Source organism: Coregonus lavaretus (assembly GCF_964263955.1).
Source record: "Coregonus lavaretus genome assembly, contig: HAP1_SCAFFOLD_1164, whole genome shotgun sequence".
Taxonomy (NCBI): domain Eukaryota; kingdom Metazoa; phylum Chordata; class Actinopteri; order Salmoniformes; family Salmonidae; genus Coregonus; species Coregonus lavaretus.
This window is the reverse complement of record NW_028156150.1, coordinates 124,123-151,517: the sequence shown is the minus strand read 5'-3', so window position 1 is coordinate 151,517 and position 27,395 is coordinate 124,123. Positions and strand designations below refer to the sequence as shown.

The window sequence follows — 27,395 nt, the reverse complement described above, 5'->3', positions numbered from 1 at the left end:
CTACTCTACTGTGCTGAACTCTACTACTGAACTGAACTCTACTCTACTGAACTGTACTGAACTCTACTACTGAACTGAACTCTACCCTACTGAACTGTACTGAACTCTACTACTGTACTGAAATCTACCCTACTGAACTCTACTGAACTCTACTCCACTGTACTGAACTCTACTGTACTGAACTCTACTACTGTTCTGAACTGTACTCTACTGAACTCTACTCTACTGAACTGAGCTCTACTGTACTGAACACTACTCTGCTGAACTGAACTCTACTCTACTCTACTGAACTCTACTCTACTCTACTGAACTCTACTCTACTCTACTGAACTGAACTGAACTCTACTCTACTGAACTCTACTCTACTGAACAGTACTGAACTCTACTGTGCTGTACATTGATGTCCAAACTTGTGAAAAATAGACGTCTATGATTGGTTCAGATTTGGTCTGGGCTGGACCAACCAAGTGTGGTCTTGTTTGGGGAAGGAGGTCATTACAATAATAGCCAGTGTGTAGAAGCCAAATAAGCAAATGAAGTATGTACCTATTTAGGATATATTACCATGAAGAGAATGATATTCATATCCATAATTATGTATTTCTGTATAGTACAGATCAGGGACCCATGATGTCATTCCGTTACCAGATGTAAATCCACTTCCCCTACTGTAGTTCAGTAACCAATATAAAACATGTCTAACTCATCCTTTCTGCAGACATCTTTGAATGTAAATCCGGAGCAGATATTTAAGAGTAAAATGGAAAATATGGTCGCTTTAAAAAGCTGAGGGAGATTTTACATGGAATTGTCCTAGACAAGGCCTAAGGGGAGAGGAGAGGAGAGGAGAGGAGAGGAGAGGAGAGGAGAGGAGAGGAGAGGAGAGGAGAGAGAGAGTGTGTGTGTGTGCGATGTAGGTGGATGTTGATGGGCTGTTGTTGAGGGAAAATGTGAGTAAAAAGCCTTCTCTATCTCTCGCTTATCTCTCTCCTCCTCTCTCCTCTCTCTAGTTGATGGGCTCGTTGGTCCTAGCGGTTGGGTTGTGGTTGCGGTTCGATCCTGAGACCGTCACTCTGCTGAAAGGAGACGGAGCGCCAGGCACCTTCTTTTATGGTGAGTACAGGGACAGGAATCAGCCAATCAGAAGGGAGGGGACGTGTGAGTTAGCCAATGGGACTGGAGGAGACTTATACATGAACCAATGAGCATGGAGGAGAGACATAATGTCAGCCAATGACTTGTGATGTCAGAAAGGCTGAAAGTGGCCCTTGAGAAGAAGTGAGGATTGTAATTTCAATAGGGTCACAAAAGTGTTGTTTTTAAGCTGTATGAAAAGGAGCAGTCCTAAAACAGCGTTGTCTTACCCCACCCACTACTAGAAAAAAAGATATTGGTGATGCTATACTGAACAAAAATATAAACGCGACATGCGCACCTGCTGGGAACAATAAAAGGCCACTATAAAATGTCTCAAGTTTTGACGGAGTGTGCAATTGGCATGCTGACTGCAGGAATTTCCACCAGAGCTGTTGCCAGATAATGTAATGTTAATTTCTCTACCATAAGCCGCCTCCACGTTGTTTTAGAGAATTTGGCAGTACGTCAAACCGGCCTCACAACCGTAGACCATGTGTAACCACGCCAGCCCAGGACCTCCACATCCGGCTTCTTCACCTGCGGGATCATCTGAGACCGGCCCCCTGGACAGTTTAAGAAACTGTGGGTTTGCACAAACAAAGAATTTCTGCACAAACTTTCAGAAACCGTCTCAGGGAAGCTCATCTGCGTGCTCGTCATCCTCACCAGGGTCTTGACCTGACTGCAGTTTGGCGTCGTAGCCGTCTTCAGTGGGCAAATGCTCACCTTCGATGGCTACTGGCACGCTGGAGAAGTGTGCTCTTCACGGATGAATCCCGGTTTCAACTGTACCGGGCAGATGGCAGACAGCGTGTATGGCGTCGTGTGGGAGAGCAGTTAGCTGATCTCATCGTTGTGAACAGAGTGCTCCATGGTGGCGGTGGGGTTATGGTATGGGCAGGCATAAGCTACGGACAACGAACAAAATTGCATTTTATCGATGGCAATTTGAATGCACAGAGATACCATGACGAGATCCTGAGGCCCATTGTCGTGCCATTCATCCGCCGCCATCACCTCATGTTTCAGCATGATAATGCACGGCCCCATGTCGCAAGGGTCTGTACACAATTCCTGGAAGCTGAAAATGTCCCAGTTCTTCCATGGCCTGCATACTCACCAGACACGTCTATAGACAGATACACTGTCAGCTATATGGTTAGTTAGTCTATAGATACACTGTCAGCTATATGGTTAGATAGTCTATAGATACACTGTCAGCTATATGGTTAGTTAGTCTATAGATACACTGTCAGCTATATGGTTAGATAGTCTATAGATACATTGTCAGCTATATGGTTAGTTAGTCTATAGATACACTGTCAGCTATATGGTTAGTTAGTCTATAGATACACTGTCAGCTATATGGTTAGTTAGTCTATAGACACAATGTCAGCTATATGGTTAGTTAGTCTATAGATACACTGTCAGCTATATAGTTAGTTAGTCTATAGACACATTGTCAGCTATATGGTTAGTTAGTCTATAGATACACTGTCAGCTATATGGTTAGTTAGTCTATAGATACACTGTCAGCTATATGGTTAGTTAGTCTATAGACACATTGTCAGCTATATGGTTAGTTAGTCTATAGACAGACTGTCAGCTATATGGTTAGTTAGTCTATAGACAGACTGTCAGCTATATGGTTAGTTAGTCTATAGATACACTGTCAGCTATATGGTTAGTTAGTCTATAGACAGAACACTGTCAGCTACATGGTTAGTTAGTCTATAGATACACTGTCAGCTATATGGTTAGTTAGTCTATAGATACACTGTCAGCTATATGGTTAGATAGTCTATAGATACACTGTCGGCTATATAGTTAGTTAGTCTATAGATACACTGTCAGCTATATGGTTAGTTAGTCTATAGATACACTGTCAGCTATATAGTTAGTTAGTCTATAGACACACTGTCAGCTATATGGTTAGTTAGTCTATAGATACACTGTCAGCTATATGGTTAGTTAGTCTATAGATACACTGTCAGCTATATAGTTAGTTAGTCTATAGATACACTGTCAGCTATATGGTTAATTAGTCTATAGACACAATGTCAGCTATATGGTTAGTTAGTCTATAGACAGACACACTGTCAGCTATATGGTTAATTAGTCTATAGACACAATGTCAGCTATATGGTTAGTTAGTCTATAGATACACTGTCAGCTATATGGTTAGTTAGTCTATAGATACACTGTCAGATATATGGTTAGTTAGTCTATAGACAGACTGTCAGCTATATGGTTAGTTAGTCTATAGACACACTGTCAGCTATATGGTTAATTAGTCTATAGACACAATGTCAGCTATATGGTTAGTTAGTCTATAGACAGACACACTGTCAGCTATATGGTTAATTAGTCTATAGACACAATGTCAGCTATATGGTTAGTTAGTCTATAGACAGACACACTGTCAGCTATATGGTTAATTAGTCTATAGACACAATGTCAGCTATATGGTTAGTTAGTCTATAGACAGACACACTGTCAGCTATATGGTTAGTTAGTCTATAGACACACTGTCAGCTATATGGTTAGTTAGTCTATAGACAGACACACTGTCAGCTATATGGTTAGTTAGTCTATAGATACACTGTCAGCTATATGGTTAGTTAGTCTATAGACAGACACACTGTCAGCTATATGGTTAGTTAGTCTAAAGACAGACACAGCTATATGGTTAGTTAGTCTATAGACAGACACACTGTCAGCTATATGGTTAGTTAGTCTATAGACAGACACACTGTCAGCTATATGGTTAGTTAGTCTATAGATACACTGTCAGCTATATGGTTAGTTAGTCTATAGACAGACTGTCAGCTATATGGTTAGTTAGTCTATAGATACACTGTCAGCTATATGGTTAGTTAGTCTATAGACAGACTGTCAGCTATATGGTTAGTTAGTCTATAGACACACTGTCAGCTATATGGTTAATTAGTCTATAGACACAATGTCAGCTATATGGTTAGTCTATAGACAGACACACTGTCAGCTATATGGTTAATTAGTCTATAGACACAATGTCAGCTATATGGTTAGTTAGTCTATAGACAGACACACTGTCAGCTATATGGTTAATTAGTCTATAGACACAATGTCAGCTATATGGTTAGTTAGTCTATAGACAGACACACTGTCAGCTATATGGTTAGTTAGTCTATAGACACACTGTCAGCTATATGGTTAGTTAGTCTATAGACAGACACACTGTCAGCTATATGGTTAGTTAGTCTATAGATACACTGTCAGCTATATGGTTAGTTAGTCTATAGACAGACACACTGTCAGCTATATGGTTAGTTAGTCTATAGACAGACACACTGTCAGCTATATGGTTAGTTAGTCTATAGACAGACACACTGTCAGCTATATGGTTAGTTAGTCTATAGACAGACACACTGTCAGCTATATGGTTAGTTAGTCTATAGATACACTGTCAGCTATATGTTAGTTAGTCTATAGACAGACTGTCAGCTATATGGTTAGTTAGTCTATAGATACACTGTCAGCTATATGGTTAGTTAGTCTATAGACAGACACACTGTCAGCTATATGGTTAGTTAGTCTATAGATATACTGTCAGCTATATAGTTAGTTAGTCTATAGACACACTGTCAGTTATATGGTTAATTAGTCTATAGACACAATGTCAGCTATATGGTTAGTTAGTCTATAGATACACTGTCAGCTATATGGTTAGATAGTCTATAGATACACTGTCAGCTATATGGTTAGTTAGTCTATAGAGACACTGTCAGCTATATAGTTAGTTAGTCTATAGATACACTGTCAGCTATATAGTTAGTTAGTCTATAGACACACTGTCAGCTATATGGTTAGTTAGTCTATAGATACACTGTCAGCTATATGGTTAGTTAGTCTATAGATTCACTGTCAGCTATATGGTTAGTTAGTCTATAGATACACTGTCAGCTATATGGTTAGTTAGTCTATAGACAGACACACTGTCAGTTATATGGTTAATTAGTCTATAGACACAATGTCAGCTATATGGTTAGTTAGTCTATAGATACACTGTCAGCTATATGGTTAGATAGTCTATAGATACACTGTCAGCTATATAGTTAGTTAGTCTATAGATACACTGTCAGCTATATGGTTAGTTAGTCTATAGATACACTGTCAGCTATATAGTTAGTTAGTCTATAGATACACTGTCAGCTATATGGTTAGATAGTCTATAGATACACTGTCAGCTATATAGTTAGTTAGTCTATAGATACACTGTCAGCTATATAGTTAGTTAGTCTATAGATACACTGTCAGCTATATGGTTAGTTAGTCTATAGATACACTGTCAGCTATATAGTTAGTTAGTCTATAGATACACTGTCAGCTATATGGTTAGTTAGTCTATAGACAGACACACTGTCAGCTATATGGTTAGTTAGTCTATAGATATACTGTCAGCTATATAGTTAGTTAGTCTATAGACACACTGTCAGTTATATGGTTAATTAGTCTATAGACACAATGTCAGCTATATGGTTAGTTAGTCTATAGATACACTGTCAGCTATATGGTTAGATAGTCTATAGATACACTGTCAGCTATATGGTTAGTTAGTCTATAGAGACACTGTCAGCTATATAGTTAGTTAGTCTATAGATACACTGTCAGCTATATAGTTAGTTAGTCTATAGACACACTGTCAGCTATATGGTTAGTTAGTCTATAGATACACTGTCAGCTATATGGTTAGTTAGTCTATAGATACACTGTCAGCTATATGGTTAGTTAGTCTATAGATACACTGTCAGCTATATGGTTAGTTAGTCTATAGACAGACACACTGTCAGTTATATGGTTAATTAGTCTATAGACACAATGTCAGCTATATGGTTAGTTAGTCTATAGATACACTGTCAGCTATATGGTTAGATAGTCTATAGATACACTGTCAGCTATATAGTTAGTTAGTCTATAGATACACTGTCAGCTATATAGTTAGTTAGTCTATAGATACACTGTCAGCTATATGGTTAGTTAGTCTATAGATACACTGTCAGCTATATAGTTAGTTAGTCTATAGATACACTGTCAGCTATATAGTTAGTTAGTCTATAGATACACTGTCAGCTATATGGTTAGTTAGTCTATAGTTACACTGTCAGCTATATAGTTAGTTAGTCTATAGATACACTGTCAGCTATATAGTTAGTTAGTCTATAGATACACTGTCAGCTATATAGTTAGTTAGTCTATAGATACACTGTCAGCTATATGGTTAGATAGTCTATAGATACACTGTCAGCTATATAGTTAGTTAGTCTATAGATACACTGTCAGCTATATGGTTAGTTAGTCTATAGATACACTGTCAGCTATATAGTTAGTTAGTCTATAGATACACTGTCAGCTATATAGTTAGTTAGTCTATAGATACACTGTCAGCTTTATAGTTAGTTCGTCTATAGATACACTGTCAGCTATATGGTTAGATAGTCTATAGATACACTGTCAGCTATATAGTTAGTTAGTCTATAGATACACTGTCAGCTATATGGTTAGTTAGTCTATAGATACACTGTCAGCTATATAGTTAGTTAGTCTATAGATACACTGTCAGCTATATGGTTAGATAGTCTATAGATACACTGTCAGCTATATAGTTAGTTAGTCTATAGATACACTGTCAGCTATATAGTTAGTTAGTCTATAGATACACTGTCAGCTATATGGTTAGTTAGTCTATAGATACACTGTCAGCTATATAGTTAGTTAGTCTATAGAAACACTGTCAGCTATATAGTTAGTTAGTCTATAGATACACTGTCAGCTATATGGTTAGTTAGTCTATAGACACACTGTCAGCTATATGGTTAGATAGTCTATAGATATACTGTCAGCTATATAGTTAGTTAGTCTATAGACACACTGTCAGTTATATGGTTAATTAGTCTATAGACACAATGTCAGCCATATGGTTAGTTAGTCTATAGATACACTGTCAGCTATATGGTTAGATAGTCTATAGATACACTGTCAGCTATATGGTTAGTTAGTCTATAGAGACACTGTCAGCTATATAGTTAGTTAGTCTATAGATACACTGTCAGCTATATAGTTAGTTAGTCTATAGACACACTGTCAGCTATATGGTTAGTTAGTCTATAGATACACTGTCAGCTATATGGTTAGTTAGTCTATAGATACACTGTCAGCTATATGGTTAGTTAGTCTATAGATACACTGTCAGCTATATGGTTAGTTAGTCTATAGACACAATGTCAGCTATATGGTTAGTTAGTCTATAGATACACTGTCAGCTATATGGTTAGATAGTCTATAGATACACTGTCAGCTATATAGTTAGTTAGTCTATAGATACACTGTCAGCTATATGGTTAGTTAGTCTATAGATACACTGTCAGCTATATAGTTAGTTAGTCTATAGATACACTGTCAGCTATATGGTTAGATAGTCTATAGATACACTGTCAGCTATATAGTTAGTTAGTCTATAGATACACTGTCAGCTATATAGTTAGTTAGTCTATAGATACACTGTCAGCTATATGGTTAGTTAGTCTATAGATACACTGTCAGCTATATAGTTAGTTAGTCTATAGATACACTGTCAGCTATATGGTTAGTTAGTCTATAGACAGAAACACTGTCAGCTATTTGGTTAGTTAGTCTATAGATACACTGTCAGCTATATAGTTAGTTAGTCTATAGATACACTGTCAGCTATATGGTTAGTTAGTCTATAGACACACTGTCAGCTATATGGTTAGATAGTCTATAGATACACTGTCAGCTATATGGTTAGTTAGTCTATAGAGACACTGTCAGCTATATGGTTAGTTAGTCTATAGATACACTGTCAGCTATATGGTTAGTTAGTCTATAGATACACTGTCAGCTATATGGTTAGATAGTCTATAGATACACTGTCAGCTATATGGTTAGTTAGTCTATAGATACACTGTCAGCTATATGGTTAGTTAGTCTATAGATACACTGTCAGCTATAGGGTTAGTTAGTCTATAGACAGATACACTGTCAGCTATATGGTTAGTTAGTCTATAGACACACTGTCAGCTATAGGGTTAGTTAGTCTATAGACACACTGTCAGCTATATGGTTATTTAGTCTATAGATACACTGTCAGCTATATGGTTAGTTAGTCTATAGATACACTGTCAGCTATATGGTTAGTTAGTCTATAGACACACTGTCAGCTATAGGGTTAGTTAGTCTATAGATACACTGTCAGCTATAGGGTTAGTTAGTCTATAGACAGAAACACTGTCAGCTATATGGTTAGTTAGTCTATAGACACACTGTCAGCTATATGGTTAGTTAGTCTATAGACACACTGTCAGCTATAGGGTTAGTTAGTCTATAGATACACTGTCAGCTATAGGGTTAGTTAGTCTATAGACAGAAACACTGTCAGCTATATGGTTAGTTAGTCTATAGATACACTGTCAGCTATATAGTTAGTTAGTCTATAGAGACACTGTCAGCTATATGGTTAGATAGTCTATAGATACACTGTCAGCTATATGGTTAGTTAGTCTATAGAGACACTGTCAGCTATATGGTTAGTTAGTCTATAGATACACTGTCAGCTATATGGTTAGTTAGTCTATAGATACACTGTCAGCTATATAGTTAGTTAGTCTATAGACAGACACACTGTCAGCTATAGGGTTAGTTAGTCTATAGATACACTGTCAGCTATATGGTTAGATAGTCTATAGATACACTGTCAGCTATATGGTTAGTTAGTCTATAGAGACACTGTCAGCTATATGGTTAGTTAGTCTATAGATACACTGTCAGCTATATGGTTAGTTAGTCTATAGATACACTGTCAGCTATATAGTTAGTTAGTCTATAGACAGACACACTGTCAGCTATAGGGTTAGTTAGTCTATAGATACACTGTCAGCTATATGGTTAGATAGTCTATAGATACACTGTCAGCTATATGGTTAGTTAGTCTATAGAGACACTGTCAGCTAAATGGTTAGTTAATCTATAGATACACTGTCAGCTATATGGTTAGTTAGTCTATAGATACACTGTCAGCTATATGGTTAGATAGTCTATAGATACACTGTCAGCTATATGGTTAGTTAGTCTATAGATACACTGTCAGCTATATGGTTAGTTAGTCTATAGATACACTGTCAGCTATATGGTTAGTTAGTCTATAGATACACTGTCAGCTATAGGGTTAGTTAGTCTATAGACAGATACACTGTCAGCTATATGGTTAGTTAGTCTATAGACACACTGTCAGCTATAGGGTTAGTTAGTCTATAGATACACTGTCAGCTATAGGGTTAGTTAGTCTATAGACAGAAACACTGTCAGCTATATGGTTAGTTAATCTATAGACAGACTGTCAGCTATATGGTTAGTTAGTCTATAGACACATTGTCAGTTATATGGTTAGTTAGTCTATAGACACATTGTCAGTTATATGGTTAGTTAGTCTATAGACACAATGTCAGCTATATGGTTAGTTAGTCTATAGACACATTGTCAGTTATATGGTTAGTTAGTCTATAGACACAATGTCAGCTACAGTGGCTTGCGAAAGTATTCACCCCCCTTGGCATTTTTCCTATTTTGTTGCCTTACAACCTGGAATTTGAATGGATTTTTTGGGGGTTTGTATCATTTGATTTACACAACATGCGTACCACTTTGAAGATGCAAAATATTTTTGATTGTAAAACAAACAAGTTCTATCAACACATTGCCTGGAGTACTCGTGCTACAAGAACTCTGGACCGTTGCTACTCTCCCTTCCGGGATGGCTACAAGGCCCTCCCCTGCCCTCCCTTCGGCAAATCAGATCACAACTCCATTCTGCTCCTCCCTTCCTATAGGCAGAAACTCAAACAGGAAGTACGCAGACTGGGATATGTTCCGGGTTGTCTCTGAGAATAGAATTGACGTATACACGGACACGGTGACTGAGTTCATCAGGAAGTGTATAGGGGATGTTGACTATTAAAACCTACTCAAACCAAAAACTGTGGATAGATGGCAGCATTCACGCAAAACTGAAAGCGCGAACCACTGCATTTAACCATGGCAAGGTGACTGGGAATATGGTTGAATACAAACTGTGTAATTATTCCTTCCGTAAGGCAATCAAACAGGCAAAACGTCAGTACAGAAACAAAGTGGAGTCGCAATTCAACGGATCAGACACGAGACGTATGTGGCAGGGTCTACAGACAATCACGGATTACAAAGGGAAAACCAGCCACGGCGCGGACACCGACGTCTTGCTCCCAGGCAAGCTAAAGACCTTCTTCACCTGCTTTGAGGATAACACAGTGTCCGCTCCCAAGGATTGTGGGCTCTCGTTCTCCGTGGCCGACGTGAGTAAGACATTTAAGCGTGTTAACCCTCGCAAGGCTGCCGGTCAGACGGTATCCCTAGCCGCGTCCTCAGAGCATGCGCAGACCAGCTGGCTGGAGTGTTTACGGACATATTCAATCTCTCCCTATCCCAGTCTGCTGTCCCCATTTGCTTCAAGATGTCCGCAATTGTTCCTGTATCCAAGAAAGCAAAGGTAACTGAACTAAATGACTATCGCCCCGTAGCACTCACCTCTGTCATCATGAAGTGCTTTGAGAGGCTAGTTAAGGATCATATCACCTCTACCTTACCTGTCACCTTAGACCCACTTAAATTTGCTTACCGCCCCAATAGATCCACAGACTATGCAATCGCCATCACACTGCACACTGCCCAATCCCATCTGGACAAGAGGAATACCTACATCAGAATGCTGTTCATTGACTATAGCTCAGCCTTCAACACCATAGTACCCTCCAAGCTCATCATTAAGCTCGGGGCCATCAGAGAGAGCACGCCCCTATTCACATCGACGGGACCGCAGTGGAGAAGGTGAAAAGCTTCAAGACAATCTGAAATGGTCCACCCACACAGACAGTGTGGTGAAGAAGGCGCAACAGCGCCTCTTCAGGAGGCTGAAGAAATTCGGCTTGGCCCCTAAGACCCTCACAAGCTTTTACAGATGTACAGTTGAGAGCATCCTGTCGAGCTGTATCACCGCCTGGTATGGCAACTGCACCGCCCGCAACCGCAGGGCTCTCCAGAGGGTGGTGCGGTCTGCCCAATGCATCACCGGGGGCACACTGCCTGCCCTCCAGAACACCTACAAAACCCAATGTCACAGGAAGGCCAAAAAGATCATCAAGGACATCAACCACCTGAACCACGGCCTGTTCACCCCGCTATCATCCAGAAGGTGAGGTCAGTACAGGTGCATCAAAGCTGGGACCAAGAGACTGAAAAACAGCTTTTATCTCAAGGCCATCAGACTGTTAAATAGCCATCACTAGCCGGCCACCACCCGGTTACTCAACCCTGCACCTTAGAGGCTGCTGCCCTATGGACATAGACATGGAATCACTGGTCACTTGAAATGGATCACTAGTCACTTTAATAATGTTTACATACTGCTTTACTCATTTCATATGTATATTCTGTACTCTACTGTATTTTAATCAACGCCACTCAGACATTGTTCATCCTAATATTTATATATTTCTTAATTTCATTCTTTTACTTTTAGATTTGTGTGTATTGCTGTGACTTGTTAGCTACTACTGCACTGTTGGAGCTAGGAACACAAGCATTTCGCTATACCGCAATAACATCTGCTAAATATGTGTATGTGACCAATAAAATGTGATTTGATTTGATTTGGGACATTTCTGGGATTTTTGTTCAGTGTAGTACTGACTGTCCTGCTGGTCACTACCTTATGTCTGTTTAGTCCAGAGTTATGGTACTGACTGTCCTGCTGGTCACTACCTTATGTCTGTTTAGTCCAGAGTTATGGTACTGACGGTCCTGCTGGTCACTACCTTATGTCTGTTTAGTCCAGAGTTATGGTACTGACGGTCCTGCTGGTCACTACCTTATGTCTGTTTAGTCCAGAGTTATGGTACTGACTGTCCTGCTGGTCACTACCTTATGTCTGTTTAGTCAAGAGTTATAGTACTGACGGTCCTGCTGGTCACTACCTTATGTCTGTTTAGTCCAGAGTTATGGTACTGACGGTCCTGCTGGTCACTACCTTATGTCTGTTTAGTCCAGAGTTATGGTACTGACGGTCCTGCTGGTCACTACCTTATGTCTGTTTAGTCCAGAGTTATGGTACTGACTGTCCTGCTGGTCACTACCTTATGTCTGTTTAGTCCAGAGTTATGGTACTGACGGTCCTGCTGGTCACTACCTTATGTCTGTTTAGTCCAGAGTTATGGTACTGACGGTCCTGCTGGTCACTACCTTATGTCTGTTTAGTCCAGAGTTATGGTACTGACTGTCCTGCTGGTCACTACCTTATGTCTGTTTAGTCCACAGTTATGGTACTGACGGTGCTGCTGGTCACTACCTTATGTCTGTTTAGTCCAGAGTTATGGTACTGACTGTCCTGCTGGTCACTACCTTATGTCTGTTTAGTCCAGAGTTATGGTACTGACGGTCCTGCTGGTCACTACCTTATGTCTGTTTAGTCCAGAGTTATGGTACTGACGGTCCTGCTGGTCACTACCTTATGTCTGTTTAGTCCAGAGTTATGGTACTGACTGTCCTGCTGGTCACTACCTTATGTCTGTTTAGTCCAGAGTTATGGTACTGACAGTCCTGCTGGTCACTACCTTATGTCTGTTTAGTCCAGAGTTATGGTACTGACTGTCCTGCTGGTCACTACCTTATGTCTGTTTAGTCCAGAGTTATGGTACTGACGGTCCTGCTGGTCACTACCTTATGTCTGTTTAGTCCAGAGTTATGGTACTGACGGTCCTGCTGGTCACTACCTTATGTCTGTTTAGTCCAGAGTTATGGTACTGACGGTCCTGCTGGTCACTACCTTATGTCTGTTTAGTCCAGAGTTATGGTACTGACGGTCCTGCTGGTCACTACCTTATGTCTGTTTAGTCCAGAGTTATGGTACTGACTGTCCTGCTGGTCACTACCTTATGTCTGTTTAGTCCACAGTTATGGTACTGACGGTCCTGCTGGTCAATACCTTATGTCTGTTTAGTCCAGAGTTATGGTACTGACGGTCCTGCTGGTCACTACCTTATGTCTGTTTAGTCCAGAGTTATGGTACTGACTGTCCTGCTGGTCACTACCTTATGTCTGTTTAGTCCACAGTTATGGTACTGACGGTGCTGCTGGTCACTACCTTATGTCTGTTTAGTCCAGAGTTATGGTACTGACTGTCCTGCTGGTCACTACCTTATGTCTGTTTAGTCCAAAGTTATGGTACTGACGGTCCTGCTGGTCACTACCTTATGTCTGTTTAGTCCAGAGTTATGGTACTGACGGTCCTGCTGGTCACTACCTTATGTCTGTTTAGTCCAGAGTTATGGTACTGACTGTCCTGCTGGTCACTACCTTATGTCTGTTTAGTCCAGAGTTATGGTACTGACAGTCCTGCTGGTCACTACCTTATGTCTGTTTAGTCCAGAGTTATGGTACTGACTGTCCTGCTGGTCACTACCTTATGTCTGTTTAGTCCAGAGTTATGGTACTGACGGTCCTGCTGGTCACTACCTTATGTCTGTTTAGTCCAGAGTTATGGTACTGACGGTCCTGCTGGTCACTACCTTATGTCTGTTTAGTCCAGAGTTATGGTACTGACGGTCCTGCTGGTCACTACCTTATGTCTGTTTAGTCCAGAGTTATGGTACTGACGGTCCTGCTGGTCACTACCTTATGTCTGTTTAGTCCAGAGTTATGGTACTGACTGTCCTGCTGGTCACTACCTTATATCTGTTTAGTCCAGAGTTATAGTACTGACGGTCCTGCTGGTCACTACCTTATATCTGTTTAGTCCAGAGTTATGGTACTGACGGTCCTGCTGGTCACTACCTTATATCTGTTTAGTCCAGAGTTATGGTACTGACGGTCCTGCTGGTCAATACCTTATGTCTGTTTAGTCCAGAGTTATGGTACTGACGGTCCTGCTGGTCACTACCTTATGTCTGTTTAGTCCAGAGTTATGGTACTGACGGTCCTGCTGGTCACTACCTTATGTCTGTTTAGTCCAGAGTTATGGTACTGACGGTCCTGCTGGTCACTACCTTATGTCTGTTTAGTCCAGAGTTATGGTACTGACTGTCCTGCTGGTCACTACCTTATGTCTGTTTAGTCCAGAGTTATGGTACTGACTGTCCTGCTGGTCACTACCTTATGTCTGTTTAGTCCAGAGTTATGGTACTGACTGTCCTGCTGGTCACTACCTTATGTCTGTTTAGTCCAGAGTTATGGTACTGACGGTCCTGCTGGTCACTACCTTATGTCTGTTTAGTCCAGAGTTATGGTACTGACGGTCCTGCTGGTCACTACCTTATGTCTGTTTAGTCCAGAGTTATGGTACTGACTGTCCTGCTGGTCACTACCTTATGTCTGTTTAGTCCAGAGTTATGGTACTGACTGTCCTGCTGGTCACTACCTTATGTCTGTTTAGTCCAGAGTTATGGTACTGATGGTCCTGCTGGTCACTACCTTGTCTGTTTAGTCCAGAGTTATGGTACTGACTGTCCTAATGGTCACTACCTTATGTGTGTTTAGTCCAGAGTTATGGTACTGATGGTCCTGCTGGTCACTACCTTATGTCTGTTTAGTCCAGAGTTATGGTACTGACGGTCCTGCTGGTCACTACCTTATGTCTGTTTAGTCCAGAGTTATGGTACTGACTGTCCTGCTGGTCACTACCTTATGTCTGTTTAGTCCAGAGTTATGGTACTGACTGTCCTGCTGGTCACTACCTTATGTCTGTTTAGTCCAGAGTTATGGTACTGACGGTCCTGCTGGTCACTACCTTATGTCTGTTTAGTCCAGAGTTATGGTACTGACGGTCCTGCTGGTCACTACCTTATGTCTGTTTAGTCCAGAGTTATGGTACTGACTGTCCTGCTGGTCACTACCTTATGTCTGTTTAGTCCAGAGTTATGGTACTGACTGTCCTGCTGGTCACTACCTTATGTCTGTTTAGTCCAGAGTTATGGTACTGACGGTCCTGCTGGTCACTACCTTATGTCTGTTTAGTCCAGAGTTATGGTACTGACTGTCCTGCTGGTCACTACCTTATGTCTGTTTAGTCCAGAGTTATGGTACTGACTGTCCTGCTGGTCACTACCTTATGTCTGTTTAGTCCAGAGTTATGGTACTGACTGTCCTGCTGGTCACTACCTTATGTCTGTTTAGTCCAGAGTTATGGTACTGACTGTCCTGCTGGTCACTACCTTATGTCTGTTTAGTCCAGAGTTATGGTACTGATGGTCCTGCTGGTCACTACCTTATGTCTGTTTAGTCCAGAGTTATGGTACTGACTGTCCTGCTGGTCACTACCTTATGTCTGTTTAGTCCAGAGTTATGGTACTGACTGTCCTGCTGGTCACTACCTTATGTCTGTTTAGTCCAGAGTTATGGTACTGACGGTCCTGCTGGTCACTACCTTATGTCTGTTTAGTCCAGAGTTATGGTACTGACCGTCCTGCTGGTCACTACCTTATGTCTGTTTAGTCCAGAGTTATGGTACTGACGGTCCTGCTGGTCACTACCTTATGTCTGTTTAGTCCAGAGTTATGGTACTGACGGTCCTGCTGGTCACTACCTTATGTCTGTTTAGTCCAGAGTTATGGTACTGACTGTCCTGCTGGTCACTACCTTATGTCTGTTTAGTCCAGAGTTATGGTACTGACGGTCCTGCTGGTCACTACCTTATGTCTGTTTAGTCCAGAGTTATGGTACTGACGGTCCTGCTGGTCACTACCTTATGTCTGTTTAGTCCAGAGTTATGGTACTGACGGTCCTGCTGGTCACTACCTTATGTCTGTTTAGTCCAGAGTTATGGTACTGACTGTCCTGCTGGTCACTACCTTATGTCTGTTTAGTCCAGAGTTATGGTACTGACGGTCCTGCTGGTCACTACCTTATGTCTGTTTAGTCCAGAGTTATGGTACTGACTGTTCTGCTGGTCACTACCTTATGTCTGTTTAGTCCAGAGTTATGGTACTGACGGTCCTGCTGGTCACTACCTTATGTCTGTTTAGTCCAGAATTATGGTACTGACGGTCCTGCTGGTCACTACCTTATGTCTGTTTAGTCCAGAGTTATGGTACTGACTGTCCTGCTGGTCACTACTTTATGTCTGTTTAGTCCAGAGTTATGGTACTGACGGTCCTGCTGGTCACTACCTTATGTCTGTTTAGTCCAGAGTTATGGTACTGACTGTCCTGCTGGTCACTACCTTATGTCTGTTTAGTCCAGAGTTATGGTACTGACTGTCCTGCTGGTCACTACCTTATGTCTGTTTAGTCCAGAGTTATGGTACTGACTGTCCTGCTGGTCACTACCTTATGTCTGTTTAGTCCAGAGTTATGGTACTGACTGTCCTGCTGGTCACTACCTTATGTCTGTTTAGTCCAGAGTTATGGTACTGACTGTCCTGCTGGTCACTACCTTATGTCTGTTTAGTCCAGAGTTATGGTACTGACGGTCCTGCTGGTCACTACCTTATGTCTGTTTAGTCCAGAGTTATGGTACTGACTGTCCTGCTGGTCACTACCTTATGTCTGTTTAGTCCAGAGTTATGGTACTGACGGTCCTGCTGGTCACTACCTTATGTCTGTTTAGTCCAGAGTTATGGTACTGACTGTCCTGCTGGTCACTGCATTATGTCTGTTTAGTCCAGAGTTATGGTACTGACGGTCCTGCTGGTCACTACCTTATGTCTGTTTAGTCCAGAGTTATGGTACTGACTGTCCTGCTGGTCACTACCTTATGTCTGTTTAGTCCAGAGTTATGGTAGTGACGGTCCTGCTGGTCACTACCTTATGTCTGTTTAGTCCAGAGTTATGGTACTGACGGTCCTGCTGGTCACTACCTTATGTCTGTTTAGTCCAGAGTTATGGTACTGACTGTCCTGCTGGTCACTACCTTATGTCTGTTTAGTCCAGAGTTATGGTACTGACTGTCCTGCTGGTCACTGCATTATGTCTGTTTAGTCCAGAGTTATGGTACTGACGGTCCTGCTGGTCACTACCTTATGTCTTTTTAGTCCAGAGTTATGGTACTGACGGTCCTGCTGGTCACTGCATTATGTCTGTTTAGTCCAGAGTTATGGTACTGACTGTCCTGCTGGTCACTACCTTATGTCTGTTTAGTCCAGAGTTATGGTACTGACGGTCCTGCTGGTCACTACCTTATGTCTGTTTAGTCCAGAGTTATGGTACTGACTGTCCTGCTGGTCACTACCTTATGTCTGTTTAGTCCAGAGTTATGGTACTGACTGTCCTGCTGGTCACTACCTTATGTCTGTTTAGTCCAGAGTTATGGTACTGACGGTCCTGCTGGTCACTACCTTATGTCTGTTTAGTCCAGAGTTATGGTACTGACTCTCCTGCTGGTCACTACCTTATGTCTGTTTAGTCCAGAGTTATGGTACTGACGGTCCTGCTGGTCACTACCTTATGTCTGTTTAGTCCAGAGTTATGGTACTGACGGTCCTGCTGGTCACTACATTATGTCTGTTGTGTTTAGTCCAGTTCGCCAGACTTTAGTCCCATGATGTTCATCTTGGGTTCAGTAAAGTTTTCTCACGTATGGTGATAATAGTATTGATTATATGGTCTGGTTGATAATAGTATTGATTATATGGTCTGGTTGATAATAGTATTGTTTATATGGTCTGGTTGATAATAGTATTGTTTATATGGTCTGGTTGATAATAGTATTGTTTATATCAGGGGTGTCAAACGTCCGGCCCGCGGGCCGGATCAGGCCCGCAAACGGGTTTAATCCGGCCCGCAAGATGATTTATAAAAAATACAAATAAAAAACTTTTTTTTTTGTTGTTTTTTTGTAAAGGATAAAAGTGCGCTGCAATTGGATGGCGCAATAGATCACTGGATGGCGCAATAGCAATTGTGTTAAGCAAGCAAACTGTTTATACCGGGGCAGAGCAAGTAGGTCAAGCACGTGCAGCCAATGATCTACTTTGTTTTGCCCGCGATATTTATTGCGGCTTCTACTTTTAACTTTATGTGCTTTGGCACCCTCATTGCCCCAATATGTCTCTGTCAAAAAAGAGAAAAGTGGACGCAGAGTGCAGAGTGTTCCAAGAAAAATGGTCATCCTATTTATTCACGGAATTGAATGGGAAAGCTGTATGTTTGGTGTGTTCAGAGCATGTTGCAGTGCTGAAAGAATATAACCTTTGTCGCCACTATGTGAGTCTTCATGCCGACAAATATGACAACTTTCAAGGACAGCGGAGATGAGAGAAGGTGAATGAACTGTTGGAGGGTCTGAAGAAACAGCAGTCTGTGTTTACTCACAGCCGAGACATCAGTGACGCTGCAGTGAAAGCTAGCTACCTCATTGCTAATGAAATCGCAGTGGCTTCAAAACCATTTAGTGAGGGTGAATTTGTAAAAACATGCATGATGAAGGCAGCGGAGATTGTGTGCCCTGAAAAGCGGCAGGCTTTTGCAAATATCAGCCTGACAAGAAACACAGTTGCAGACAGGATTTCCGATCTTTCAGTGGATTTGGACAGCCAGTTGAAGCAAAAAGTAAAGTCATTTATTGCGTTTTCGGTTGCAATTGATGAAAGCACGGACATTACAGATGTTGCACAACTGGCCATTTTCATCCGCGGAGTTGATGACACATTGACCGTCACCGAGGAGTTCGTGGAGTTGGTGCCGATGACAGATACAACGACAGCAGCTGATATTTTTACCGCACTCGTCGGCGCGCTGGACAGGGTCGGAGTGGACTGGTCCCGCGCTGTCAGCCTGGCTACAGATGGTGCGCCCTCAATGATCGGGAAAAAAGCAGGCGTTGTGACAAAGTTCAGAGAGAAAGTGCAATCTGCAAATGGAGGACGTGATTTTTTGACTTTTCACTGTATTTTGCACCAGGAGGCTTTGTGTTGCAAGTCATTCAAGATGGATAACGTCATGAAGGTGGTCATCCAAACTGTTAATTTAATCAGATCCAGAAGCCTGAATCACTGTCAGTTTGACAGCCTTCTCAGAGAGAAAGACCACATCTATGGCCTGCCATACCACACTGAGGTAAGATGGTTAAGCCGAGGTGCTGTGCTGAGGCGTTTCTTTGATTTACGAGAAGAAATTGAACAGTTCATGGAAGAAAAGGGCAAACCAGTGTAAGAATTTCATTCCGCAGAATGGATGCAGGACCTTGCATTTATGGTGGATGTTACAGAGCACCTGAATAACTTGAACAAACAGCTGCAAGGGCGCAACAAAGTTGTCACGCAGTATTATGACAGCATACGTTCTTTCAAGTTGAAGCTGTCATTGTGGGAGACGCAACTTGCCGGTGGTGATGCAGCTCACTTCCCCTGTCTGAAAAATGTGTGCGCGACCCAACATGTGGCAGACATGAAGCGGTTCAAAGATAAAATAACGTGACTGTTACGGGAGTTTGAGCAACGCTTTCAGATTTATGTTTATATGTTTTTATGTTGATGTGCTATTGTTTTTAATTGATTTTATTTTATTTGTATATTTAACCTATTCTTGACTCTGTGGTTCTTGCACTTGTTTGGGGAACAGGATTTCATTATTTTTATCTACATTTCTGCCTGAGAAATGACACCCTGATATAGTTCTGTGATCTGTGAAACAGTTCTGTTAATCACTGAGGCATTGTGTGTTTGTGTGTTCTTTTTCCTCAGAACTTTCAAATAACTTGAGGTGTTTTATGATTAATAGTGATGTTGTGCTTGTACTATTTTGGACACACTGTCCTCAGGCTCCAGCTTTATGTTGTATGTTGATCGTATTAAAACAAAGAAAACAATCTGAAGTTGTTGTTTTTAAGTTATATATACCATGATTTTTCCGGTCCGGCCCACTTGGGAATAGATTTTCCTCCATGTGGCCCCTGAGCTAAAATGAGTTTGACACCCCTGGTTTATATGGTCTGGTTGATAATAGTATTGATTATATGGTCTGGTTGATAATAGTATTGATTATATGGTCTGGTTGATAATAGTATTGATTATATGGTCTGGTTGATAATAGTATTGTTTATATGGTCTGGTTGATAATAGTATTGATTATATGGTCTGGTTGATAATAGTATTGTTTATATGGTCTGGTTGATAATAGTATTGATTATATGGTCTGGTTGATAATAGTATTGATTATATGGTCTGGTTGATAATAGTATTGTTTATATGGTCTGGTTGATAATAGTATTGATTATATGGTCTGGTTGATAATAGTATTGTTTATATGGTCTGGTTGATAATATTATTGATTATATGGTCTAATGCTGCCATTTGCTGGTGCTCCTGGGAACTACAACAGTCTCTCTGAATATATAATATATATTATATAATAATAATAATAATATACTGAATGGTCTTTCATCTGATTGTTTTCTGCTGCTCTCCCCCTTCCTCTCTCCTCTCATTCTCTCTCTCTCTCCTCTCATTCTCTCTCTCTCTCCTCTCATTCTTGCTCTCTCTCATTCTCTCTCTCTCCTCTCATTCTCTCTCTCTCTCCTCTCATTCTCTCTCTCTCCTCTCATTCTCTCTCTCTCTCCTCTCATTCTTGCTCTCTCTCATTCTCTCTCTCTCCTCTCATTCTCTCTCTCCCTCTCTCAGTGCATGCTGGGAGTGTTTTGTAGTTGAGAGGCCGTGTGGAGGGCTCTGTCTTTACATATTTTCTTGATTCTTTCCTTGGTCTTTTCATAAAATTTATATTTTCTATGGTGGAGGGTTAACACACTGTTTAGTGGTACCCACTGTTTTATTTTTCAAAGTTAGGGAGGAAGAGGACGGAGTTTTCGTTTCCTGGGTGAGTCTGAGGAAGAGGATGATGAGGAGGATTTGTTTTCAGACTCCTCCTCAATGGGTCCAGAGCTGACAGCCAGTCAGGCAGAGGGGTCAAAGTACACAGTGAGGGAACTGTCAAGGTTCCTGAATGAGACTAAAGGGAAAAAGGTTGAAGCTTTTTTTTTTCAATCCGGGAAAGTTTGTAAGATCAGTACAACATGCTATGAAAAATGAGGGGCATGGTGACCTCTCACCCAGGAAACGTTTTAGGTTGAGGAAGTGGGTCACAACTGTGCGTAAGGGTCTACCTTCAGATGCTGTTTAGATTAGTCGTTTTTTTCTGGCACTGGGGCTTTTTGAGCTTTGCTATTGGTCTCTTTCTTTGCTGGCTTTTCTCCCACTTCTTATGGAGACTCTTTGGGTAGGCTCGCTTAATATAAATGGCGCCAGAGATGCGGGAAAGAGGAGTCTGTTGGGTGAATATGTAAAACAGAAAAAAGTACAGGGGTGGTTTTGCAGGAGACGCATAGTGATGTGAGGAATGAAGTCGACTGGGGGCTCTGGTGGAAAGCGGCAAAGTGTGCTGAGCCATGGAACAAATGTTAGTGTGGGGGTGGCAGTCCTTTTTGCACCGGGTCTGGCTGTAAAAATGTGCTCCTCAAAGGAGGTGTGTAGGGGTAGACCGCTTGTAGTAAAAGCAGAAATTAACAACAGGGGTTTGGTCCTTATAAATGTGTGTGTGCCTAACACAGGGAGGGAGAGGGGGCTTCTGTTTGGGTGTCTTAGACAGGAACTCTCACAGGTAGCGCCTGAGGAGACGCTGGTGGTCGGCGGAGACTGGAACTGTACGATGGATTTTACGAAAGACAGATTATGGGGAGGAGCCTCATTCAGGCTCAGTGGGGGTGTTAAAGGGACGTCATTCATCAGTTTGACCTAGTGGATGTTTGGAGAACTAGACATCCCAACACAAGACAGTATACATGGGTGAAGGTCTTTGGGGCTAGGGTGAGTGCAGCCCAACTCGATCGGTTTTACATGTCCAGGAATCAGAGCAATAGGCTGTTGGGCGCTACCATTCTCCCGGTGGGTTTTTCAGATCATCACATAACCATGGCTCGGCTGTCTATTTCACCAGGGCCTCAGCAGGCATCCTATTGGAAGTTTCATGTAAAGCTCTTACAAAATGGCACTTTTTGCTCAGGTTTCCAGACTTTTTGGGAAAGGTGGGGGCAGCGAAGAGAGGAGTATGAGTCTCTGAGTCAATGGTGGGATGTTGGAAAATTTTTCTGTCAACAGTATACAGCTCTCTCATCCTCAGAGGCTAGGAGAGTATTGGGGGAACTCGAGCGTAGTATCAGTGAGGTGGAGGAAGAGCTGGTTGGGCAAGGCAATGTAGGCCTCCAGGCTAATTTAGCTGAACTACGTAGGGACCTGGGCAGTTTTTTCCAGGTTAAAGCAAAGGGAGCACTTGTAACAGCTAGGTTCTCCATGCTCAAGGAGATGGATGCTCCCAGCTCCTCCTCCTTTGGTTTGGAAAGACAGAGCGGTGAAGCCAAGGGTTATGCATTGTCTACGTCTGTCAGATGGGCAGGTAACCTCTGTGGTGGGGGAGATGTGGGAGCGGACTGTGGAGTTTTATACTGAGTTGTATAGGGCAGAACTGTGTGATCCTATGTGTGCTCAGGTTTTGTTTGCAGAACTCCCTAAGCTCTCTCTGGCACAGAGGGATGAAATGGACATTCCCCTGTTGTCCCATGAACTGGCAGAGGCCGTAACCCAGATGTCCCCCGGCCGTGCACCGGGGGTCGATGGACTCCCAGTGGAGTTTTATAAAAAATTCTGGGGAATAATTGGACTGGACTTCTTTTGCGTGTTGCGTGAGTGCGTCGGGGTCGGAGAGTTGCCGATGAGCTGTCGTCGGGCGGCTCTGACTCTCCTGCCCAAAAAAGGGGACTTGTGTGAACTTAAGAACTGGAGGCCTGTGGCATTGCTCTGTGTGGACTGCAAGTTATTTGCCAAGGTCCTCGCTTACAGACTGAAGTCCCATCTGGACTCTATAGTACACAAGGACCAGACATATTGTGTACCGGGACGCTCAATCACGGACAACTTGTTCTTAATCAGGGACATGTTGGACTTGCCGAGAGTTTCTAATGTGAATGTTGGACTGGTCTCTTTAGACCAAGAGAAGGCTTTTGATAGAGTGGACCATGAGTATCTGTTTAATATAATGTCTGTGTTTGGTTTTGGGCAAAGGTTTTTGGCCTGTGTGAAGATGTTGTATGCTGGGGCATCATGTATGGTCAAGGTGGGAGGGGGGCTCAGTAGGCCAGTCTGGGTGAGGTGGGGCATTAGACAAGGATGCCCTCTATTGGGGCAGTTATTTACACTCGCCATTTAGCCTTTTTTGGGCATGCTACGCAGGAGACTGCAGGGAGTGTGTTGACAGGCATAGCAGTGTCGGCGTATGCAGATGACGTTTCTGTGATGGTCAGGGATGGGCAGGATATGCAGGCACTAGAGACTAGTCTGAAGGTGTATGAGGGAGCTTCATCAGCTAAGATGAACTGGGGCCAGAACAAAGCTCTGTTATGTGGGGCATGGAGGGATAGGGGCCCCCCTATGCTTCCAGGGGGTTTGCAGTGGGGTTGTGAAGGGCTTAACATTTTGGGGTTGTACCTGGGCTCGGAGAGGTGGGTCAGGAAGAATTGGGAGGGGCTGTCACAGGCAGTGGTGTACAGACTGGCCAGGTGGAGGTGGCTCCTGTCCCAAGTGTCATATAGAGGGAGGGTGCTGATAATCAACAACCTGGTGGCATCTTCCCTGTGGCATAAACTGGCTGTCCTCAACCCCCCCGCCGGTCTGCTCACAGACCTGCAACGCAAGCTGGTGGATTTTTTTCTGGTCGGGCCATCACTGGCTGAGGGAGGCAGTGTTGTACACAGTAGAGAGCTGGCGGATTAGGGTTGGACGGCAGCTGTTCCTCATGAGGCTGGAGAGGCTTAGTACACCAGGTCTCTCTGATTTTTACTCTGCAGTGCTGAGGGCCTGGCAGCTGCTAAGGCCCACACCGAGAAGGGGGTGTAGGAGCCTGGGCTGTGGGTGTGGGAGGAGCCTATCTTCCACAACCCAACCATCCTTTTGAGATCGGTTCAGTCGGCCACCCTGCAGAGGCGACTGATGGCAGCGGGTTTACTAAGGCTGGGTGACCTGCTACTGCTGGAGGAGGTTTTGGAAAACCCCGGAAGTCCTGGCACAACAAACAGGCTGCTGGAGAGATTCCTGGGGGAGGTCCAGGAGGCACTGTCTGAGCCGGTAAGGGGGGTGTTTGAGCGGCCAAGGTGGGAGGGGCCACCAATGTTTCCGCCACTGCAGGTGACGGCAGAGACTGGGGACTGGCAAGGGGGTCTGGAGGACTGGTTAGATTTTAACACTCCAAGCGAGTTTGAGGGGGTGGGAGGTAAAGCCCTCTACAACCTCTGCATTAAGGTGAGGAACATTAGGAGTCAGACATGGGTGTCCTTTCTGAGTCATGAGTGAAACTGTGATTCATGTGTTTTCTGTGTGCGCCAGGTTAATGCCTTTAATGTCTCAGTTGGAACGTCTGTGTGAGAGGTTGGGGGTGGAGTTTACTGTCGGGATGTTTATAATGGAGTACAGGTATTCAAATAAGGAAAAGGCCAAATGTGTGTTGTTGAATTTTCTGTTTGCTCAGGCAAAGCTGGCTATTTGGATAACAAGGAGGAACAGGGTCAAAGGTGGGGGGATAACAGACCCTTTACTATTATTTAATGGGAGGGTCTCTGCTCGCCGCAGGGTGGAATTTGAGTTCCATAAAAAAAGTGTGGAGATGTTTCAGGAGAGATGGTGTGTCGGGGGGGGGGGGGGGGGGGGGGGGGGGGGGGGGGGGTCTGTAGAGCTGGGGAAGATGGGTTGGATATACGGTTGTAGAAGTGGTGAGGTTTTGGTTATTGTGATGTGTTGTTTTGTATCGTGAGGTAGAGGGAAATGTGAGTATGCAGTACAGGGGAATTTGTTTTTTAAAAGGGGGTGTATCATTAAAGAAAGTCAAAAAGTCTCTCTCTCCTCTTATTCTCTCTCTCTCCCTCTCCCTTTCTCCCTCTCTCTCTCTCTCTCTCTCTCAATTCAATTTCAATTTAAGGGCTTTATTGGCATGGGAAACTTACACTACCGTACTTAGAAATGTCCTTGTTTTCGATAGAAAAGCAATGTTTTTGTACATTCAAATAATATCAGAAATACAGTGTAAACATTGTTAATGTTGTAAATGGCTATTGTAGCTGGAAACGGCTGATTTTTTATGGAATATCTACATAGGCGTACAGAGGCCCATTATCAGCAACCATCAGTCCTGTGTTCCAATGGCACGTTGTGTTTGCTAATCCAAGTTTATAATTTTCAAAGGCTAATTGATCATTAGAAAACCCTTTTGCAATTATGTTAGCACAGCTGAAAACTGTTGTGCTGATTAAAGAAACAAACTGGCCTTCTTGAGACTAGTTGAGTATCTGGAGCATCAGCAATTGTGGGTTCGATTACAGGCTCAAAATGGCCAGAAACAAATAACTTTCTTCTGAAACTCGTCAGTCTATTCCTGTTCTGACAAATGAAGGCTATTCTATGCGAGAAATTGCCAAGAAACTGAAGATCTCGTACAAAGCTGTGTACTACTCCCTTCACAGAACAGCGCAAACTGGATCTAACCAGAATAGAAAGAGGAGTGGGAGGCCCGGTGCACAACTGAGCAAGAGGACGAATACATTAGAGTGTCTAGTTTGAGAAACAGACGCCTCACAGGTCCTCAACTGGCAGCTTCATTAAATAGTACCCACAAAACACCAGTCTCAACATCAACAGTGAAGAGGCGACTCCGGGATGCTGACCTTCTAGGCAGAGTTGCAAAGAGAAAGCCATATCTCAGACTGCCCATCTTAATCTTTTCTTTTTATTGGCAAGTCTGAGATATGGCTTTTTCTTTGCAACTCTGCCTAGAAGGTTTCTTGGCAATTTCTCGCATGGAATAGCCTTAATTTCTCATAACAAGAATAGACTGACGAGTTTCAGAAGAAAGTTATTTGTTTCTGGCCATTTTGAGCCTGTAATCGAACCCACAATTGCTGATGCTCCAGATACTCAACTAGTCTCAAGAAGTCCAGTTTTATCGCTTCTTTAATCAGCACAACAGTTTTCAACTGTGCTAACATAATTGCAAAAGGGTTTTCTAATTATCAATTAGCCTTTTAAAATGATAAACTTGGATTAGCAAACACAACGTGCAATTGGAACACAGGACTGATGGTTGCTGATAATGGGCCTATGTACGCCTATGTAGATATTCCATTAAAAATCAGCCGTTTCCAGCTACAATAGCCATTTACAACATTAACAATGTCTACACTGTATTTCTGATCAATTTGATGTTATTTTAATGGACAAAAAAATTGCTTTTCTTTTGAAAACAAGGACATTTCTAAGTGATCCCAAACTTTTGAATGGTACTGTATGTTAACATTGCCAAAGCAAGGGAAGTAGATAGTAAACAAAAGTGAAATAAACAATAAATATTAACAGTAAACATTACACTCAGTCCCAAAAGAATAAAGACATTTAAAATGTCATATTATGTATATATATACAGTGTTGTAATGACGTGCAAATAGTTCACCCAGTAGATAAGGGAGTTTATCAAAATTGGGTTTGTTTTCGAATTCTTTGTGGATCTGTGTAATCTGAGGGAAATACAGTGGGGGGAAAAAAAGTATTTAGTCAGCCACCAATTGTGCAAGTTCTCCCACTTAAAAAGATGAGAGAGGCCTGTAATTTTCATCATAGGTACACATCAACTATGACAGACAAAATGAGGAAAGAAAATCCAGAAAATCACATTGTAGGATTTTTAATGAATTTATTTGCAAATTATGGTGGAAAATAAGTATTTGGTCAATAACAAAAGTTTCTCAATACTTTGTTATATACCCTTTGTTGGCAATGACACAGGTCAAACGTTTTCTGTAAGTCTTCACAAGGTTTTCACACACTGTTGCTGGTATTTTGGCCCATTCCTCCATGCAGATCTCCTCTAGAGCAATGATGTTTTGGGGCTGTCGCTTGGCAACACGGACTTTCAACTCCCTCCAAAGATTTTCTATGGGGTTGAGATCTGGAGACTGGCTAGGCCACTCCAGGACCTTGAAATGCTTCTTACGAAGCCACTCCTTCGTTGCCCGGGCGGTGTGTTTGGGATCATTGTCATGCTGAAAGACCCAGCCACGTTTCATCTTCAATGCCCTTGCTGATGGAAGGAGGTTTTCACTCAAAATCTCACGATACATGGCCCCATTCATTCTTTCCTTTACACGGATCAGTC

At 42.4% G+C, this 27,395-nt stretch overlaps 1 protein-coding gene across 1 annotated transcript in view; it reads left to right on the top strand.

The window, feature by feature from the left end:
* Nucleotides 1–1,010: 1,010 nt before the first annotated feature.
* Nucleotides 1,011–27,395, top strand: part of LOC311126733 (CD9 antigen-like) — a gene marked incomplete at both ends in the record, with an annotated part of 33,107 nt that continues 6,722 nt past the window's right edge. Inside the window, one exon of the mRNA XM_084200723.1 lies at nt 1,011–1,113. Coding sequence (XP_084056849.1) covers nt 1,011–1,113 — 103 coding nt within the window. The remainder of the gene's footprint in view (nt 1,114–27,395) is intronic.